Consider the following 21,088-nt stretch of genomic DNA (forward strand, 5'->3'; position numbering starts at 1 on the left):
AGAATTAAAGTTTGCTTTTACCACAGGAATAATTAAGTTGTATATTACTGTTTGTAAACATGCCTGTGTATACTTATATTAGTTGGCCAATCCTGCATCAGTTTATATAATTAAACTTATTATGTGTTTAACAGGAGTATGAAATTGCAATAGAGCAATTAAGAAGAGAATTGGCTGAGAGGCATGATTTGATAAATAAGCTAAAGCAACCTACTTGTCATGAAAATCCTAAATCTGGAAGGGTATCATTTGTACCTAAACAAAGATTAAGTAAAATAGATGAATCCTCCCACAGTCAACAGGTAATCTTTTATTTAGCAAGTACTTTCTATAAATAATGCAACTTAACAATATTTTCATTTATATTCATCCCAGAGGCTGAAGGGATCTCTCAAAACTAAAAATATGAGATAAAATATAAAATGTAATATATAATATTTTGATAAATCAAATTTCTAATGATAAATTCTTCTAGTTCATAGATTCAAATAGATTGTAGTGAGTAAAATATTTCCTTCCCTATCGCATCTCAATTTGTCTGTATGAGAGAAGATAATTAAGTAATTTTTTCTACATTCATGGTCTGGAGGACTAGGAAAGGGGCCAAATTCTAGAGCTGAAGAAATTTCCAAGGACAATTTACTTCTCCAGCAGGTATATCTGTATCAGCTCAGGTGCCCCTTATTTCTTGCCCAAGTTGGGAGGCATCAATGCAGAGGAAAATCAGAATACCATAGAGAGAATTATATGACCATGAGATCTTGGAGTACTAGAGAAGGGATTAAATTTAATAATATAATAGATATACTAATCTATCAAAGATCACTAGAGGCCACTAAAGTGATTTGGCTATGAAAAGGGCAGATGTGTTTTATGTGGGGAAAACATCCTGTGTCTGCCTGCCATAAGAATAATAAGAATTCTGCTTTATCCTTTCCTCCCACTTCTATGAATCACTGCCCACTGCTACCCACTTGCTATGAATAAGGAGGGAAGCTGTGCAGTTGAATGAGAAATTTCCTACCTGGTAATTTTGTTTCTGTTAGTGGCTTCTCCCAGCATTGGACCGACCTGGGTAGTCTGGTAAATGAAGAGAATACAATTGGTAACCAAATGAAATTTTTGTGTCAAAGGAGATTTAAACATACAATTGCCTCAAGGTTAGTTAAAATACTTTCAAGTTATCTTATTCCTGAGAATCACTTCCTGGAGTGTTTCTCTGGCTTCGGAAGAACTTTTCTGAAGGGTGACATCTTAATCCTGGAGCCCCTGGCAACAATATTATTTAACTGCCTCTGAACTCCATAGGTGGGAGGTATTGCCCATTTGTTATGAAGCTGCTAACAGACAGCTATAAAGAAAGAAGGTAATTTTGGTATGATACTAGTGAAATATTTTCTACAAAAATAACTGGTGGATATTAACAATATGGATCTTTGCAATATTTAATGTTGTCCTCTGGCACAAATATTCATGAGTTAAGTAGATTGAGCTTTTATACTGGAGTTTGTAGATAACTTAAAAATATTTTTGAAGCTTACACTTCAGCATTCTCATGACTTGTTCTGAATTTTTACTGGTAAAGAAAAAAGAAGGGAATAACCGGGTAACTGGGCAGTGTGTTCCAGTGAAGGAGAATGAAGTTAAAGAAAAGAGTTTGTTACACTGTACTAGCAACACCTCTTCATTAAATGAAATTGAGGTTGGTATGCAAGTTTAAATCTTAAAGTGATATGTGATGCTACAGCTTTTGTTATAGAGAAGTGGTTCTCAACACAAAGCAGCCCTTGTTAAACTCAGGGTGCCCCTTGGAAAATGCCAGGTCTTATTTTCATTCATTCTTAGAATACAGAAAAATAAAAGACCAATCTTTCTGTTTCAGAGTATTCAGAAAGCCCACAGCAGGTCAGAATGCTTTTAATACTCTGGATTCCTATTAGAAACCTCTAGGTTTATCTTGTGAATTACAGTTGTGTGCCTAGCTGTGCTAACATTGCATGGCTCCCTGTGGCACCCATGAAAGGATCTCAAGGCACCGCAGGGTGCCATGGCATCCTGACTGAGAATCACTGTTGTGGATGCTGGACCTAAGGAAATTGCATCATGTTGTAAGATAGTGGGCCCCAGATTTCCTGGTGGGAGCCTGCAAAAAGCTGACAACTCTTCTTTTTTTGCTGCTTCACAGTTACCTCATGGTTATCAAAGTTGCTATATTAGGAAGAGAGCTATAAAAAGAGTGCCACTAAATGGAGAGAGTAACATCTTGTGATAGGCAGTTTCCTGGCTCTGGTAGTGGCTTGCTGAATCCTGTTACCTCTGCATCAATTTAACAATTCACAAAAGAGTTTATAATATGTACTTAATGCTGGAATCTAATTAAGCCTGAGCCTTGTAAAACCTTGCTTCTAACATGAGACTATTTTATAAAAAGCATTTTAAACATTTTAAATGTTTCATACACCTCCTTCAGGTGTAGGGCATCTATTTGGGTTCATAAACTGGTCAAGCCTAACCCTGTTTCTTAAAGTTCTTCTTAAAGTTCTTTATAGAAAAAGCCTAGATCATTAGCTCTTGAAATGGGAGGGTGCTGTGAGAAACCCACTCATAATTCCAGCTGGGGCTGCCAGAAAAAAGAAGGTACTTTAACTCTCTAAACTGTGAGCTCTGGGTTTCGGGGGTAAGGGGGTATAGGGGAGGTTGTTTTGTTTTGTTTTTTCCCCCTACGGTAGGAAGCAAGGTCCCTTGCTTAATACTTATAATGTAGAGCAGCGGTTCCCAATCCATGGGATGGGTACCACTAGTGGTACCACTAACAGGCTATCTGTGTACGTGTTAACAGATTTATTATAATTACTTTATGACAAAATTTGCTGGTGGTACTTACGTTTGTATCTTTTTAAATTGGTGGTGTGCAGTCTGTCAGAGTTTGGGAACTGCTGACATAGAGTGCAAGGTAGAGGATACCTTCTCTAACTTATGTTTAAAGCTTGTCCCATCCCTACATATAGCATCTGATCCAGCTTAATTGCCATGTAGTGTTAGAGTGAAGTGGATATCATTCCTGTGAGTTTTGCTGCTGTTCATTGGGTTCCAAACAATAGGAATTCAAATATTCTAATCTTGTTACCCTCTACTGCTTCCTGGAATAGCTATGAGCGGTGGAGAGCAGGCTGGAGTTGTTTGTTTCTGAGATGGTGGCTTGGAAAGAAAGTACTACATTTGGTCCACATTCAGTTATAATCATAAAGTTAGAAGCTAAATTTAAAAAAAGCATTAAAAAATGTAGGTTCCTTCTCTTGTTACAGAAAGTTTTCCATGTGCCAATAGCTGTTAAATAGTGTTTTTTTTTCAAAGGCTGCATTTCTTTAGTTACTGTGTAAAATAATTTTAAAGATGCTTCTGTAATACTCTTTTAAATCATACTACCTTACTACAGGACCACTCAGACACTGTCCTGGACTCTTCTGAAGTGTCTACAGAAAATGGACAAACTAGCAGGTTTCCTAAACCTGAGATGGAGATCAAGTTCACACCTCTACAGCCTAATAAGATGGAAGTGAAACACCAGGGCAGTGCTTTACCAGTGACTGTTAAAATGTCCAAGGCAAGAAGGAAAAGGAAGAGTGATGAGATGGATGAGGTATGTTGAAACTGATCTCTCACGCTTTTAAATCTACTGTGTATTGTTTTGATTATTACTGTGTTTACTTCTGTTGGATTCTCATCATCAAAAGGCAATACACTGTATTTTGTTATCTGATTCATATTAGGACCACCAAAATATCCTTAGGTGTGTCTTCTGGTTTACTTAGCTCTCAATGTGACCTTAAATGCATGTAATAAAGTTAAAAAAAGATTTTTAGTGCTATATATTAGCTATACTCTAGCAGTGGAGTGCAGAAATTTTCTGGTAGAAAACTATGGTTGGAATTCCAAGGTGTGAGAGATGCATGTGATTACCCCTGCTCAAACGTAGTCTCCTGGACCCTTGGACTTCAAGTTCTCTTTGGTCGCCAAGGATCGGGCCTCATGGGCATGCTTCCTTCACCTAGATTCCATCTGTATTTTTTCATCCTTCTTTGGGACCCTGCTGTCCTAGGTCAAACCAAGGACAAGCAGTGACAACCCAGTGACTTAAGTGCACCCTTTCCCAGAGCTCTGGTATCTGGTCCCTTTGGTTTACAGGTTAACCTTTAAAGCAGGGGTAGGCAAAAAACCAGTGGCCAGACTCCATTTCCCAGGAGGCCAGTTTCCATGGAGACCCCAGAAGCATTGGGGCCATGACAGTGTGGGGCCAGGGTTTCCATGGAAATGGCCTGAGCAGCACTCTGGGGCCAGGGCTAGGATCTTGCAGCAGTGACAGTGCGGGCCAGAGCTGGGGAAGAGCAGCTCCTCACCCAGCACCACTTGGGCCAGTGTCCATGGAAACCCCATCCCTGTGCTGTCATGGCCCCTCTGCTTCTGAGGTACCCATGGAAACCGGCTGCAGTGAGGCAGGCAGGAGCTGCTGGGAAATAGAGTCCACTGAGAGGCAGACTTTGCCTACCCCTGCTTTAGAGACATGATATACATCATAAAGGCTTTGCAGAAGAATTTCTAAAAATGGTCACTATACTTTCAACAGCATGAGATATGGCTCCAGATAAAAGCACAAATGCATACATTCTGCTTGCTGCAGCAGTTCCCTTTCCAACCTTCAGCTTTCTCTGAGATTTGGATCTGTCTCCCATATTGTGCTGTACTTCTCTAGCTCCTGGGCTCTCTCTGATCTCTGCAGTTCTTTTTTTTGTTTGAAAGGGCTGAGGCAATGCCTTCATCTTTTAGTTTCAGTGCCCCTGCCCCTTCCCTCACTGTCTGCAGTCAAGCCGGGTCAGATTGATTCTTGTAGGTTTCAGCTGTTGTGTTATCCTGAGGTACTCATATTTGCTTGGGAATCTTTTAGATTGGAGGTGCCAAAGATGTGGTTTGTGGGCCAGATATGTGTGTCAGAACCCTATTATCTGGCCTGCTGTGCCACCCATGGGTCTTAGACTCGATCTGCATGCTGTATGTGGTGCACACTGGACTGGCCCCACATGCTACAGTCAGCACATGAAGCTGGATCAGGCCAGCACTGCGCACAACTTGGGGCTGTATCTGGTATGCAGCTTTATGTGGCACACGGGGCTGGTTTTAGCATACATATGGCAGGCAGTACATCGGGCTAGTCTAGGGCATACACAGCACCCACAGAGGATCCGTCTTGCAGTCTGTGGGCTGATCTGTGGGCCCAATCCAACCTGCAGACCAGACTCATGCCACTCTTCTTGCCTGTAAAGCAGCCCTACTCCTCTTATCAGGCACCTTGTTGGGTCTGATCAGTTTGACACCTGTTTTTTAGGTCAACTTTTTGCCATTACCAGTGCCTTGGGAAGCCTTACTAACAGATGGTAGATACTACAAACTGAAGTTCCCAGTCACAACAGTTTAATGAAAATCCTAAAATAAACTATATTTCCTGAATTTTCTATGCAAGTTCTCCAAATTAGCACAAGGTAGATGACTACTGATTTAAATGATATTTGGGAGGAAGAACTGTTGCTGCTTTAGGTGGTTTTATTTTTTGTATTTCCTTATTTTTTGTATTTCCTATATTGTGGCTTGCATATCTCCCAGGAATGTGCAGAGCTCTGAATTGGGTACTTTTTTGGTGTAGCTTGTCTTTTAGGGTGGAATAAAAAAATGCTTACCTGGAAGGTAATTGTTCAGCAATTTAAAATTATCCTTTATTTTGTATCTATCTATGCACACATTTGACTCTGACTGCCTTCATTTACCTCGGGCCCTAGAAGTAGTGGCTTTGGCCATGTTTTCATATTCTGAAACCACTCAGATTTTGCCTTCCCTACTCTTGTCAGTAGCAGTTATAAAATAATGTCAAAATCAGTGGTACTATCAGTTAAAGCTAATGCCAGATCTAAGAGAAAATGTAGTCCACAACTCCATGGCAATATTGGCAATATCTATCAGCCAATATGGCATGCTCCCTTAAGGAGGCCTTAAGGTAAGTCTTTAACTTCTAAAAGAGGAACATCCACCTGTACCACATGACATTGGAGGTAAGCAGGCTTCTTCCTTTGTGCTTCATTAGCACCTTTCGTGCAAGAGGCTCAGAAATGCTTATATTCAGGAGGTGTACGTAAAGAAAACAAGCTTCAGTTCGGTCATCAGTATTACATATAAGCACATGGCAGTGTTTATATTTTGTTGTTCTCAAAACCCAACTACAAAATGTATCTATTGAGAGAGAGCAAGCACAATATGAGAACATTGAACTGGATGTCAGACTTGCAAACTATCAAATACAGTAAAATCCCTGTTTTCTGGCATCCTGCTAGCCAGCATATTCTATTAACTGGCACTGCGCTGCTGCCATCCACCACTCTGTGCCACCGCCACATGCAACCACCTAATGCTGCTGCTGTACCACCACCATCCACCACCCTGCGCCGCAGCCATGTGCAAGCTGTGTGCGTTCCCCCCTTGCTACTGCTGCCACGTTGCAAGCCCTTCCCTCCAGCTCTGGTATTTTTAGATAACTGGCATTTTTATGTTACTTGCACCTGGCATTCCCCACTTATGCCAGGTAACGGAGATTTTGCTGTACTTTGGAAAAGATTATTCTACCATTAGTGAATAAAAAAAATGTATTTTTTTTTAACTAATTTTCTCTGAGAGTAATATACTCTCAAGCTGCTGGAAAAACAGATGTAGAAATAAACATACTTCTGAAGGCCTTCATCAGGTACTGAACCTCCCCGGTCTTGGAGATGAGCGTATTTCATCTAGTAATAGTTTTCTGCTGTTGATGAAACTGTAAAGATCCATTTATAGTCTTTTTTGTAGTTCAGTAATCCATTCTTTTATCCCATTTGATACAGTGTTCAGTTAAGTCACAATAACTTTTCAACATCATTGAACTAAAATTATAAGGTATTTTCTATGACTGATTTCTTATCTGATTTTTACTTTAAACTATTTGTCTTCATATTCTGATTTTGCTGTTCATGTGTCTCTCACAGACCAGACAGGAAAACGGAAAAATCCATCATCTGTGGACTTAAATGACTGAGTTAGAAGTACTGAATTAATTTGCTTTTATTTTTTGGAAACTTCCAAATATACTTTTAAAGACAGTAACAGGCTTGTATTAAGGATAGGTATGGTCAGGGAGTGAGCCCACATCAAACCTAAAAGAGCCATGCATGAAAATTGGCTTTAGTTCAGATTTATTAAGTAGGCCTTTAATACTTCAGATTAATTTATCAGAGCCTGTTTTTCGTTTCTTTTTCACCTCCATTCCCTGAATTGTTGAGTTTGATTGGCAGCCACCGTATCTGAAATCTGTTCTACCTTTTTTAAGAGATTGCATCCGTGAAATTTTGCCAAAGTCCCATGCCCAAGACTGTTATTTCCAATAAATGTATTTTGCTGTTTCTTTTGGAACTGTCAACAGATAGTCTTGCTTCGCGTGGATTTTGAAGGGGTTTTTTTAAACTAAAAAGATGACATCAATGTCTTGAGCTGACAGCTCAGCAGTGATAGAATATCAACCTGAATTTATACTTGTCATTGCAACACTACATATATATTAATTCATGAAGTGACTTTCTATATTAGTTTTAAGATACTTGACAAGCTGACACTAATATATAGGAAATGATGAAAGGTAAAATCCATTTTAGACTGAGTTAATGATTTCTGTTTCCAGTGTTCTTTTATTTAGATGGTTATGTAGTCTTTGATTCAAGAATGTACTAGAGGTTCTTGTTTATCTTAGGAAATACTGGCCAGTAGTGACTATATATGTTGTCATGATGGTCTGTGTCTGCCCATTTAGATCTGTCTGTTTCTATGACTATACAAAATATTACTGCTTGTCTCAGAAGAAATTTTATAGCTGCAATGCTAACTGTGGTTGAATTTAGTATGTTCTTTTTTTCCCTTCAGGACTCTGTGAAACAGGTAAACAAGAAAAATACCACATCTATGACTAATAATTGGTTGCCTACAAGTTCCAATTCTGCTACAATCAACAAGATGAAAATGGGTTGTTTTATTTTATTCTTGAAGTTGGTTTGAACATATTCTGTGGGGTTTGATATATGCAAGTAACAGTGATTTTGAAATTAAAATTTAAGCTTTATACATGTGCTTGCATTTAGATTCTAAAAGGTAATTCAATCCATATTTGGCAGGGATATACTTGAGGGATATTTGAGTCCCCTTGGAAGTAGCAAAAGTGATTCAAAGGGAAGAATATAACATATTGAAACAGTTTATGAAATAATACAACATGAAGCCTCTTAATTTTGTGTTGTTATACATGATTCTTTCAAGTCAAAGGTATAGTTTGCCCCATATACATGAAACAGATCACAGTGGAACTAAAGGTATTATCTTATGGTATCTGGACAAATTACGTTGAAATTAGTCTTCCCACAAACAATCCCTTGCAGTTTCAGTTGGGGATTATATTAAATATTATTTGTTTTAAAGGGATACTCTGAAATCTAGTTAATGTTAGAATATATACAAGCAGGTTTAGGTATTATATATGGTATCATCTGCCATGTCTTAATAGATTTCATAGACATTAGGATTCAAAGGGACTTCATAAGATCATCGGGTCCACCCTCCTGCCCAAGGGGCAGGAAGTCAGCTAGAGTCAAAGGATCCTGGGAAGATAAACATAATCCAAATGTTTCTTGAAAGTGTCCAGAGTAGATGTTTGCACCATCTTTGGGGGGAGTTTGTTCCAGGCCTTGGGGGCTTGGATAGTAAAGAAGTTTTTCCTCATGTCCAGCCTGAAACAGTCTTGCAGGAGTTTGTGATCATTGGACCTTATCATCCCCTGGGGTGCTTTGGTGAACAGGTATTCCCTCAGATCCTGATGCATTATGTACTTATAGGCTGCCACCAAGTCACCCCCGTGCCTGCAGTTCTCCAGACTGAAGAGTCCCATAGCTCGCAGGCTTTCTTCATGAGGCCTGTTTTCTTGCCCTCTGTTCATGCATGTGGATCTTTTCTGCACTCTTTCAAGCTTCTCTGCATCCTTCCTAATTTGTGGAGCCCAGAATTGGATGCAGTACTCCAGATGAGGCCTCATCAAGGCCAAGTACAGCAGGAGGATGGCATCTCGGGTCTTGCTCAAGATGCATCGGTAGATACAAGCCAGAGTTTTGTTCTCTTTGCCAGCTGTAGTATCGCGTTCGTGGCTCATATTCATTTTGTGGACCCCAAAATCTCTTTCGGTTATGGTGCTAGCAAGTGTAGCATTTTTGAGCCTATAAGCATGATGCAGATTTTTATTCCCAAGGTGGAGCACCTTGCATTTCTCTGTATTGAATTCCATCAGGTTTTCATCTGCCCACCTTGCAAGCCTGTTGAGGTTGGTCTGGATCACCAGCCTATCCTCAAGTGTGAAGGCTCTTTCCCAAAGTTTGGTGTCATCAACGAACTTGGCCAGTATGCATTTGACACCAGTGTCCAGATCATTTATGAAGACATTAAAGAGTACAGGTCTGAGAATGGAGCTTTTGGGGGGCACCTCTAGTCACCGAACGCCACGTTGATTCGGTTCCATCAACTATCACTCTCTGGGTCCGACCTCAGGGCCAGTTCCCCAGGTTTCGGACTGTAAAGTAGTCGAGGCCAAGTTGCCCAATTTTTCCGTGAAGACATCATGTGACACCAGGTCAAAAGCTTTTTTAAAGTCCAAATATGTGACATCAACCTCTTCCCTTTTGTCCAGGTAATACGTCTCCTGGACATAGAAGGAAATGAGATTGGTCAGGAAAGACCTACCCAAAACAAACCCGTGCTGACTCCCTCAGAATGCTGCCTTCTGTTAGCCTGTCAAGAACAGTGTCATTGATTTTTTTCCAAAATCTTCCCAGGGATTGAGGTCAGACTGATTTGGCCTGTAGTTTCCTGAGTCGTCTTTCTTCCCTTTCTGGAAAATGGGCACCACATTGGCCCTCTTCCAGTCTTCATGGACTTCATCTGAGCGCCATGCGCTCTCGAATATCCTTGTCAGTTCCTTTAGCACTTTTGGCCAGCTGATTTATGGGGATCCAGCCTCTCAAGATGCTCCCTCACAAGATCCACGCCAATGATGGGCATATATTTATCTTCACCCCAGTCATCCCGCATCATGTTAGGCAGGGTGGTCCCTTTGGGCTGATGAAAAATGGATGCAAAGTAATCATCAAGCAGATTGGCTTTTTCCTGCGTGTCAGTAGTCGGCTGCCCCAGCTGCTTTAGCAGGAGTCCAATATTGCCTTTGTTTTTCTTTCAACTCCCCCCATACCTGAAGGACTTTTCATTGTCCTTGATTCGTTTATCCAGTTAGAGTTCAGCTGCAGTCTTGGCTTTTCTAGTTCGCTCACTGCAGGTGTAGACCCATGCAGCATACTCCTCCTTAGTGGTGTTTCCTGTCCTCCATCCATTATACGCCTCTCTTTTTAGATGTAGGAGGTCTATGAGTTCCCTGTTGAGCCAAGGGAGATTGTTGAGCCCTTTTACCACCTTTTCTACAGGTGGGGATGGACTTCCCTTGTGCTTCTAGGATTGCTTCCTTAAGCAGCAACCATTCATCATGAACTCCCCTCCCTGTGAAATCATGGCCTCTCAGGGCTTCAAGAACAAGCCTCCTGAGCTTATGAAAGTCAGTTTTCCTGAAGTCAAAGACTACTGCATTGCTGGCTGACTTGCCAGCTTTGTGATGGATAGTGAAAGTGATCAACTCATGGTCACTGTCACCCAGCTTTCCTTTGATTAGATCATCCCCTGTGTCCAATAGCAGGTCCAGCAGCATCTTGCCTCTTGTCGACCCATAAATTTCTTGGGACAGATAGAGCTCATCCATGCATGTAAGCAAGCTTCATGACCAATCGGATTTGGCCGAGTGCTCACCTCATGAGATGTCTGGGTAGCTGAAGTCTCCCATGACGGCCCTGCACCAAAAGTATGCAGCCTTGGCTAGTTACCTGGCAAATTCTTGGTCAAGTACTTATTCCTGGTTTGGAGGTCTGTGGTAGGCTCCTTCCATTGTATCCCCTTCACTACATTCCCCTTGTCTCCAGTCATCCTGCTTGAGTGCCAATCTCAGCTTGTAGGGGTATGTAGCTCTCCTTCACATAGAGAGCTACACCTTCACCCCTTTTTTTGGCATGAACTCTCCTGTACAGGGTATAGCCATTTATACTAGTAGTTCAGTCATAGGAGGAGTTCCACCAGGTCTCCGTGATCCCTATGAGATAGTAGTCATTTCTGCTTAGAAGAAGGACCATTTGGACCATTTGGAATGGACTCCCAAGGGAGGTGGTGCTCTCTCCTACCTTGGGGGTCTTCAAGAAGAGGCTGGACAGATATTTGGCTGGGGTGTTATGACCCCGGCACTCATTCCTGCCCGGGGCAGGGGGTCAGACCTGATGATCTGTTTAGGTCTCTTCTTACCCTAAGCACTATGAAACTATGAAACCCCTGCCCTCAAAGAAGAAACAATTGGCTAGCTATCAGTACTAGTATTTGACATGGTGTAGCATCAAGTTAATGTAGGAGCATTTCAGCTGTTGTACAAGGAAGGGTATAGTTACTTACTGCCCTGTCACTCTCAAAAAGGGCTTGATGTGGGCACAAAGGTCTATCTAAGTAGAAGAATCAAGGTATAATAGAAGTCAAGAAACAAAGGAGAAAGGGGCCTGCTCTATAAAGGATAAAACTGAAACTGAGTAGAAACTACTGCCAAGTAAACATAGTAATGAAAAAGAACAGAAGTATGTAGTAATTTGTCAAATTTGTTGGTTTTAGTAATTTAGTAGCTATTACAATGTGTCAAAATTACAAACAGGTATATTTATTTCAAGTTGCCTCTTCAAACTGCTTAATGTTGCAGTCCTCTATTAAACTGCTGCCTATCCCACCATGCTTCATAGTGGAGCAATCCCTGTATATCCAAACAATTATTTGCGAAGTACTCTAAAATCCTCTATGAAGCATGTGATGTTAAATTTATCATAATACGTGTCTACGCCTGTACAATACAAAGAGTATAATTCTAGTCCTATTAAAATCAATAGAAATTTTGTCCTTGATTTTATTGATGCCAAGATTTTGCCCATGCCTCGTTATAATATATCTTCCTGGATCTTCTTGTTTCGATATACTTTCTCCTCAGTCAGAATATTTGGAATTACTTTGCTCCTGCAAATAAGAGCATCTATTTAATGTATTTATACCCCCAAGAGAAGTGGGCAGTTAGAACTGAGTTTTAAAACTGCAAATCATCAGTCTAATGATCAAATTTAATTCATAGACTAAAATAAGTGAATCGGTGACTGTCTATCTAAATTATTAATCAATGTTTTTGTTTAGGTATCTAATTCACAATCATTTAGAAAGGAATACCCTTTAAGAAACCAACAATCTACTGCAAGTATGAAATCTACTAGGAAAAAAGATGGAACCTTACAAAAGCTTGGAGATTTCCTTCAAAGTTCTCCTACAATTATTCATTCCAAAGGTCTGTACTGAGCTCAAGTCTAAGACCACTTCTTTGTCATGCCTGTTAGTAGGGCCTAGTTTAAATCATGGGCCTAGCTCACTAATATTGTGGCCTAATCATGGTCGGGGCGTGCCATTTTGCACCTAAATCATGGTGCCCCTCTCCTCCACATCTTCCATTTTGGCTGAGGGGGCAGGGTTAGGGCCAGGTTTAATTGCAGCAGCTCCCAAGGCCTCTGATCCCTCCTGAAAATCCCATGGCCTCACCCCTGCCTCACTGGAAGAGGCAGGAACAGCAGTAGCAGCTATCTGTCCCAAGTTGTTTCTGCCAGGCAGGGAGAAAGCATTCCCTAGCCAGCAGCAAAAGCCTAGCAGTCCAGGGCAGGGGGGAAGGGTTCACAAAAGGGATGTGGAGGAGAGAGCTTGTAGATAGATAGGGGAGGGGCTGTTTGATTCTCTGGATGGGAAAACTGGAGTGCAGGGGGTTGGGGCACTTGGGGTCTGCCTTGGCAGATGGTCCTGGCACTGGGTAGAGGAGGGGCTGTTTGCTTCTCCATGTAGGAAAATGGGCACGACAGGGTTGGAGCTGCCTGAGGGCTACCTGGACAGGTGGCCCTGGCACTGGGTAGGGGAGAGGCTGTTTATCTTCCATGTGTGTTCTCTTCCCCAGCACCCCAGTTTTCCCACCTGGAGGAGCAAACAGCTCCCCCCACCCCGGGCCGCACAGCTTTTGCTGCTGGCAGGAGAATGGTTTCCCCAGCCTGCAGAATCCATCTTGTTGCAACGTAATGTCATGATGGCTGCTTGCTGGGAAACTCCATTTCATTGCAAATTTCTTTTTTTGTGGAAATCAATTTTGTGGAAAATAAGAAATCATGATTTTAACCAGGCCCTACCTATTAGAAAATGTAGTGGCAAGGTATTCAAGTAACATACTGGCTTACAAAGATGGTATAGTAAGTGTTTTGCAAATATTGTATTTACCCAAATCCAAGATGATTTAGACTTTAAGATTACCCCCCTTCCCCAATAATTAGATTCTATATATGGAAAATTATAAATTTGTTATAACTTTCCAAATACAGAATCTAATTACTGTACCATTATCTAAAGTTTGCCTCCCCTCCTGCATTTCGGGGAAAGCGGTGACAGGAGTCAGGCAAGCTACAGGAGGGCAGACAGCTTGGAGTTAGTGTAAAATTGACACAAGAATCAAATCCAAAATATATAATTTTCTGTATGGGGAAAAGTCTGATTTGTTTTCTTTGGGAATGGTATTAACTGCCTTTTCCACAGATATGATATTTAAACATAACTACATAAGAAATGCCATACTGGCTCAGATCAATGATCCATTTAGCTCAGTGTCCTGTTTCCTACTGGCAGAAGCGGATGCTGGGACAGCAGTGATCTGTCCCATATTTATTATCCTTCCTGTTATTCCCCATTATTGGTTTAAGAGATGCTAGAGAAGACTTCTCCAATCATTCTGTTCAACAGCTGTTAAGAGATAAACAGCAGTGGGTTACAATGCAATTTATTGGTGGGGTAGGGAGTATTATTAACTAATACTGCTGAATATGGAAGCTATCCTCTTGTGAAAATATTCTGAAAATGTTAATAAAAGAAGTCTACAAAGGCCAATCAAGAATTTTTTCCATTTTTAAATGCAGATAGATATGGAATTAAACTGCAAGGAGGATTTGTTTCATGTGTACGCATTTTAAATTTTGACAGAAGGTGTGCATGTTAATTATTGCCATCTGTATTATCTTCACACAGCAGTTAGTCTAATTGCTGAACAAAGCAACTATTGCTTACAAAAGCTTATGCATCCCTGATTTAGTCTATAAGGCGCACCTCTGTGCTGTCTCCTGCATGTTCTTGAACTCGTGCAAATCACCCAATGCAGAAAAGTTTCATAACATTTTTGGCTTCTTAGCAATGTAATTTCAGTTAACTGCCCTTTCTGAATTCCACATCTAGTTCTACTTTAAATTTTTCCTAAATCTTGTTAAAAAATAAAGCGTGTGTTTATAGATTTTAAATGTTGCATCATTTATTCTTTATTTTTTTTTTCTAATTCATTCTGTCTACAAAATCTATAAACTATTGATTAAAATATAATGGCTCTTTCAGCAAAGAAGTTGATTAAAACGATAAGCTCTCCCAAATCTGCACAAATGGAAAATCACAAAGAAAATCAGCTCAAGCCAAAACAAACCAAGCGAAGGCTCTACTCAGCTGCCATTTCCTCTCCTTTAGATATTCCTGGTCACGTGGTAAGTTATGTTCTGCAGTAGTTCACAGAGTAGGCAGGACATCTAGTCACCATGAATTTATTCTTTTTTTTTTCTTTTTCTTTTAGAGTTAAACTAAGTGATGGTTAGCCAGTTTCTGATTAATCTACCTTACTAATCCTTTTAGTTTTACAACAGAACAAGGAGCCATGGTCTCAACTGGCAGCAAGGGAAGCTTAGGTTAGATATTAGGAAAAACTTTCTCACTAGGAGTAGAGGTGCACTGATGCATCAGTGCCAATCTGATATCGAACATATATATTAAAAAAAAAAAAATTCTGTATTGGAAATCAGCCTAATATCAGCCAAATTATTGGCCATAAGTGGCCTGTGCATGTGCAGTCGCAGTGCAGCATGTAAGCAGTGAGGAGCACAGCCCCATGTCTTGAAGAGCAATGTCTAGCTGATAAGTCTGTTGTGGTTGAAAGGGAGAAGGGAGGGAAGGGGGGAGCAGATCAAGGCCCCCATGGTGAGTGGAGAGAGTGGGGTTGGGGCAAGTGCTGCCCAGCGAGGGCGGGGCAGTTGTGGGATGTAGACACGGCTTGTCTGGGGTGGGGGACAGGGACTCCTGCCGTTGAGCACTACTTGTCCAGGAGGGCATGGCGGGGGGGGGGCCCTGATCAGGGTGGAGCCGGGGCTGTGCTTGGGGCAGGCAGTATTGGAGATGGGAGCGAGGACTATGGGGGGCTATGGAAAATTTTGGGGTTGCTGAAGCCCCCCCCATAGGCACCACTTGCAGCGCCACTGCTGCGGCTACCCACCCCGAGTGCAGCCCTCACTGTGATCTGGGGGCAGCCCCCCCATGTACTCCTGGATGAGTGGCGTGAGCCACTGGATGAACCACCAGATGAGTGCCACAAAGCGGTGGGAACTGCCCCCTCCTCTGTGGTGGGAGTGGCCCCCCTCTCTCCCCCACCAAGCTGTGGCTCTGGCTTGCACCCGCTCCACCCTGGCTGGGCAGCTGCTGTCCCAGACCCACTCCCTCATCATGGGGGCCTTGATCTGCCCCTTCCCTCCCCCCTTCCCTTCCACCACAACAGACTTACCAGCTGGACACTGCTCTTCAAGCTGCCAGGCTGGTATCGGAAATTGGATCGATATCAGTCGATATGCCTCCTTAACCAATCATCTATTGGTACTGGCCCCCTGGGGGGGGACCTGATGGCTGCCTACAAACTCATCAGGGGAGATCAACAGCAAATAGGTAGAGCCCTTTTCTCCCCAGCACCCCCTGGGGTGACAAGGAACAATGGTAATAAGTTGATGGAGAATAGGTTTAGGTTAGAGATCAGAAGGAAAGAACTGCAATTTTTTACAGTTAGGGTGGCCAAAATCTGGAACCAACTTCCCAGGGAAGTGGTCCTTGCCTCTACCGTGGGCAAATTCAAGAGGAGGTTGGATGATCACCTGTCTGGAGTCTTGTGAACCCAGCATTCATTGCTGCCTGTGGCAGAGGGTCAGGCTAGATGATCTGCTCAGGTCCCTCCTGACCCTAGCTGCTATGAAACTATGAAAAATCTCTATCAGTGCACCCCTAACTAGGAGGGTAGTAAAGCACTGGAAGAGGTAACCCAGAGAGGTTGTGGAATCTCCATCCTTGGAGGTTTTTAACACCCAGCTGGACAAAGCTGTCCCCACCTGACATGCTCTGCCACTCCTCCCCTGCAGCCCCAAGTCTTCCCCCCATGTTGCTTCTCCTTCTCTCTCCCCTTCTGCCACAACTTCCTTACTTTTGCTCTGTACTGGCAGGCTTTGTCTTTGCTGCATCTTGGAGCATGAAGCACATGCTCCAAGATGCAGCATTTTTTTTTTCTTTTAGAGTTAAACTAAGTGATGGTTAACCAGTTTCTGATTAATCTACCTTACTAATCCTTTTAGTTTTACAACAGAACAAGGAGCAGTGGTCTCAACTGGCAGCAAGGGAAGCTTAGGTTAGATATTAGGAAAAACTTGTAGCCATAATGCCAGCTGTGCCATAAAGCCAGTTTGTAGCCATAATGCCAGCTGTGCATTGCTGCTACGCAGCCAGGCTGGAGCCATGGTTTGTGCCCCAGCCTGCAGCAGGGACAGGTAACAGGGGAGAGGGGTGTGGAGGGGCAGACAGGGAGGAGAGAATTCAGCAGGGGGAGAGGTGGGAGAAAGGGGGATGGAGACCTGAGGCTGTGGGGGAAAGAAGCTGTGGATAGGGGGGAATTGGGGAAGCAGGGATTGGGGCAGTCTGAGGCTGTTGGGTGGGGGGGGAGGGAGTAGGCAGGCACAATAGGGGTTAAATGTAGGGAGGGCAGGTGGTAGGGGACAAGCTGCCTGCTTCTCTCATTGCCTGTCCAGCTGCCTCCACACTGCTTGCCCCCTACTGCATACCCCTTCTATTGATTGGCAGCTCCTTTAATCTTGCAATTTCCCTTGCACACTCCCCCACTGCTGATTGGCAGAAGGGCCTCATCACTCGCTGCTCACTCCTGATTGGTGGGGGGGCAAAGACCACTATATTAAATTTGGCACAGTTTTTGCCTCCTGCTGCTGATTGGCCAAGGGGTCCCAGCAATCCCACCACTTGCTGCTGACTGGTTGGGAAGAAAAACTGCACCGTATTTGAGACAGTGGTTTTTACCTCACCGCCTATCAGGAGTGAGTGGTAGGGCTCCTCCGCCAGTCAGCGATGGAAGGGCGCTCAAGGGAAACTGCAAGATTGAAGGAGCTACAGTGCACTTTCACCACAATATCAGTAGGTCCCTACCCATTACTGCCTCCCTCATCACTTCTCCTCCCCACCACCCGCAGTAGTGTGTGTCGGGGGGGGAGATGAATTTAAGATGATCCTCCAATGATTAGATTCCATATGTGGAAAATTATAATACATTTATAAGTTTCCATGCATATAATCTAATTATGAGGGGGAGCATCTTGTATTCAGGTAAATGTGGTAAATTGTGCAGAGTGAGCACGAGATACTCATCCTTATGCCTCAATCCCACAAGTGCTTAGGCAAGTAAATTGTCACATTCAGAGCAGCCTGAATGGAGAGGACGGAAGGCAGACTGCACTGGATCCCTGACAAGAGTTAGAGAAGAGGAAATTGAAAAAATTAGGGAATAAATGCCAAAGGAACTTGCAAAGGAAGAGGAGAGGAGAGCAGAACGAGACAACCAAGGGAAGATTAAACTTGGTGGTTGAGTTTTGTTTTGTTTTTTAAATACAGTAAAATCTCTGCTATCTGACATTTAACTAACTGGAAATTCCATTAACTGAAATTTCTGGCAGGGAGGGCGAGGGATAAGTTGCATGCGGCAGCGGTTGCCACCACCCTGCGCTGCTGCCACCCTACGTTGCTGTCGCTCCACAGGCAACTGCCACTACATGTCCCTTACCCCGCTCTGTGTGTGGCCTGCTGGGGGCTTTCATATAACTGGAATTTTTACATAACTGGCAATCCCCTTACCCCAGGGATGCCAGATAACAGATTTTACTGCATTGTGTTTCATGGAATTAGTAACAGAAGGTTAGAATAGAAAATAACTTTCACATCAGAATTGTTTCTTTGCTTTTATAACTTGTTTTCCACTTAACTTTGATGCAAACTGAATTTAAGACATCCTAACACTTCCTCTCACTTTAGTCATGACCTACCTTTATGTAAAGATGTATAAATGCTGACCTCTGAATATTATGAATCTATCATTCAGAGGTTTTATTTTACAACACATTGTGAAAATAGCATGTAGGAACATTAGAAGTGGTTATATCATGAACCTTGTTTTGGATACGGAATTATCTATAGAGCGATGCTGACGTAGAATTGTTTGTATTAAGCATCTTATTCAGAGGAAAAGCTAAAATATCTTGCAAAATGTCCTCTTTTCAGATTGTTCTGGATCAGAAGAAAAAGGAAAGTGATCACTTAATCATGAAGCGACGGCTGCGAACAAAAACTGCAAAATAGTCTTATAGAAGCATGTTCATATGATTTCTCATCAGAGTATATGTCTCCTCTGATGTTACTGTATAGCATAACTATTGCAATGACTGTATGCAGATCTCTTTTTTTAAAAAAAAATGTAGTATATGGTGAAGTAATTAGGACTTAATAGGTTCAAGATTTTAAGCCTACAAAGATTAAATGTAATTCAAGAAAGCTTGTGTCTAAAACCTCTTGAAGTTTCTCGGCATTTTAAATGTTCATGAATGTCTCTCAGCTGGTGAGAATGACTTGTGTGTATTTCAAGAGAATTGCTTTAGTTTTTAACTTAGCATAAGTTAAGGTACTTAGTAACTGAGCAAAAAAAGAAACCTGTTGCCTTAAATTATTTTCAGAGGTTTGAAAACATGCTTAGAAATGTATCAAAGATCAGCTGAATGAAATGGAAGAAACAGAGATGGGTTTCCTTCGTCTTTTATCATCGTTGTCCTTAGCTTCTATTCAGTCTTCTGAAAATAGACTATTTATAAAGCCTGATATTTTTGCTTCAAGAAGCCTAATACTTCCACTCTTGAATCACTGGCTTTGAGCTAGTCACTTGGCAGCATCATCTATTCCTCCAGGACATTTCTGCTCAGATGGAACATTTTGCTTACAACAAAGCTTGCTTTTTACCAAAGACAATTCACAGAAATAATTGTACCGCTGAGTAGGCATCCCTCTGGTTTTCATCCCTATACCATTTAACTAGCTCACAACAGCAAATTAATTATGTGACAACAATGAGTTCTGTCTTGTCCCACCTTGTGAAATAGAGAAGTGTAAGCATCCTCATTTTACAGAGAGAACTGAAATAATTTTCCCCAGAAAGTCAGTGGTTTAATGTGAGTCTGTAGCCTAGCAATCCTGATGCGTGTTTTGGCCTCCCGTCTACACAGCTTTCCTGTTGGTTGACTGTCTTTTCTGAAACAAATGTTCATATTCTTTATCCTTCTGGGGTAACTGCTGTACTTTGTATGATCATTTCAAGATGACTAGGTGCACTGCTTTCTTGCTGAGGTGATATATAGGCAGCAGTAATTCTGGTATCCATTCTGCAAATCCTGTAACACAGCTGTGTCCATTTTGGCTAATCCTGGACAATATTAATTGAATTTTGCTTAGGGAGTTAAATCACTACAATAGTTACTTTTAAATTGTGGTCACATTATCCACTACTTAATCTTTTCCTTTTCACTCCTCTTTATATTGGAGTACTTTATAGACAATTTTAATAACATCTCTGGATTTAATGGAAAACAGGCAGTATAAATTTACTGTGTCATTCAAATACCCTACACTTCTATACTTGTTCAGCTACTAAAGGATTTCATAATTTTTATTAACCTTACATATGTTTTGGTCCTTGAGGTTGAAGGCTCTATAGTGCATAATAAGGAACAAAGTTTTTATGACCAATATTGGCTCTTTCTACAATGGGTGTGTGTACAAGTAAGTCTATTAACTGCAGCTGAGAGTTCCATCCGAGTGGATTTGAAGTAGTCATCTTGGCTACAATTTTCAAAAATACTTAAATGACTTAGGAGCCTAAGTCTTGTGAATGGTCAGCAGGACCTGGGCTCCTTCACTGTCACCTTGTTCAATTTTCAAATAAGTAGTTTTGTGCTTTTTCCCACGTGTGGAAGAGCTTCCTGTAAATATTTGTGATGCCATTTCTTTGTTCTCCATCAGAGCTCTCTTTACAACTTTCCTTTGACATGGTTACTAAAAATTTGACAACTGTTAGCATGCTGAAACTACTATTGTGCTGACTGATACTGTTACCTTGCACTTCCCTGCATTTCCCTACTGTACCTTCCTTGTACTTTTGATGATAAGCTCTTTATAGCAGGAGGAACTTTGTTTCTTTGTGTTTAGACAGCACATAGCAAGTCAGAATTCTGGACCATGACTAGTGTTCCTGGGTGCTGTGCTGAAAACAAATAAATAATAAGTAGTATTTAAGTGTAATATATGTATATTGGTATATCCTATCTTTGCACCAATATAACACAACATATATGACTCGTTTAACTAATGAGAATCCTATGTTGAACACTGGGAAAAATGGGGAGTAAAATAATGATTGTGTAAATTATGACAGTAATGTTGCACATCAGCTCCTTTCCTGGAGTATGCACACAGGCTATGACTAGCTCCCCAACTACTTTTGTTGTGAAGTGCTGTAATAGGACTTACTACAGCAACTGTCCCAGGAGAATTGATCATCTGCCCACTCAAGATACTTGTGTAAGATATGTCTGTGTACAAAAGCAATTTAAGTAAC

General features: G+C 41.7%; 1 protein-coding gene across 1 annotated transcript in view; it reads left to right on the forward strand.

Moving 5' to 3' along the window:
- KIF20B (kinesin family member 20B) overlaps positions 1 to 20,735 on the forward strand; it is an 80,945-nt gene extending 60,210 nt beyond the window's left edge. The window contains exons 30-36 of the mRNA XM_019502112.1: positions 135 to 302; positions 1,586 to 1,702; positions 3,437 to 3,640; positions 7,990 to 8,089; positions 12,419 to 12,565; positions 14,686 to 14,828; positions 18,709 to 20,735. Of these exons, the coding sequence (XP_019357657.1) occupies positions 135 to 302; positions 1,586 to 1,702; positions 3,437 to 3,640; positions 7,990 to 8,089; positions 12,419 to 12,565; positions 14,686 to 14,828; positions 18,709 to 18,786 (957 nt within the window). The 3' untranslated portion in view covers positions 18,787 to 20,735. The remainder of the gene's footprint in view (positions 1 to 134; positions 303 to 1,585; positions 1,703 to 3,436; positions 3,641 to 7,989; positions 8,090 to 12,418; positions 12,566 to 14,685; positions 14,829 to 18,708) is intronic.
- Positions 20,736 to 21,088: the final 353 nt, after the last annotated feature.

The sequence above is a fragment of the Gavialis gangeticus genome, unplaced genomic scaffold (genome assembly GCF_001723915.1).
Source record: "Gavialis gangeticus isolate Ggan-Ray unplaced genomic scaffold, GavGan_comp1, whole genome shotgun sequence".
Lineage (NCBI taxonomy): Eukaryota > Metazoa > Chordata > Crocodylia > Gavialidae > Gavialis > Gavialis gangeticus.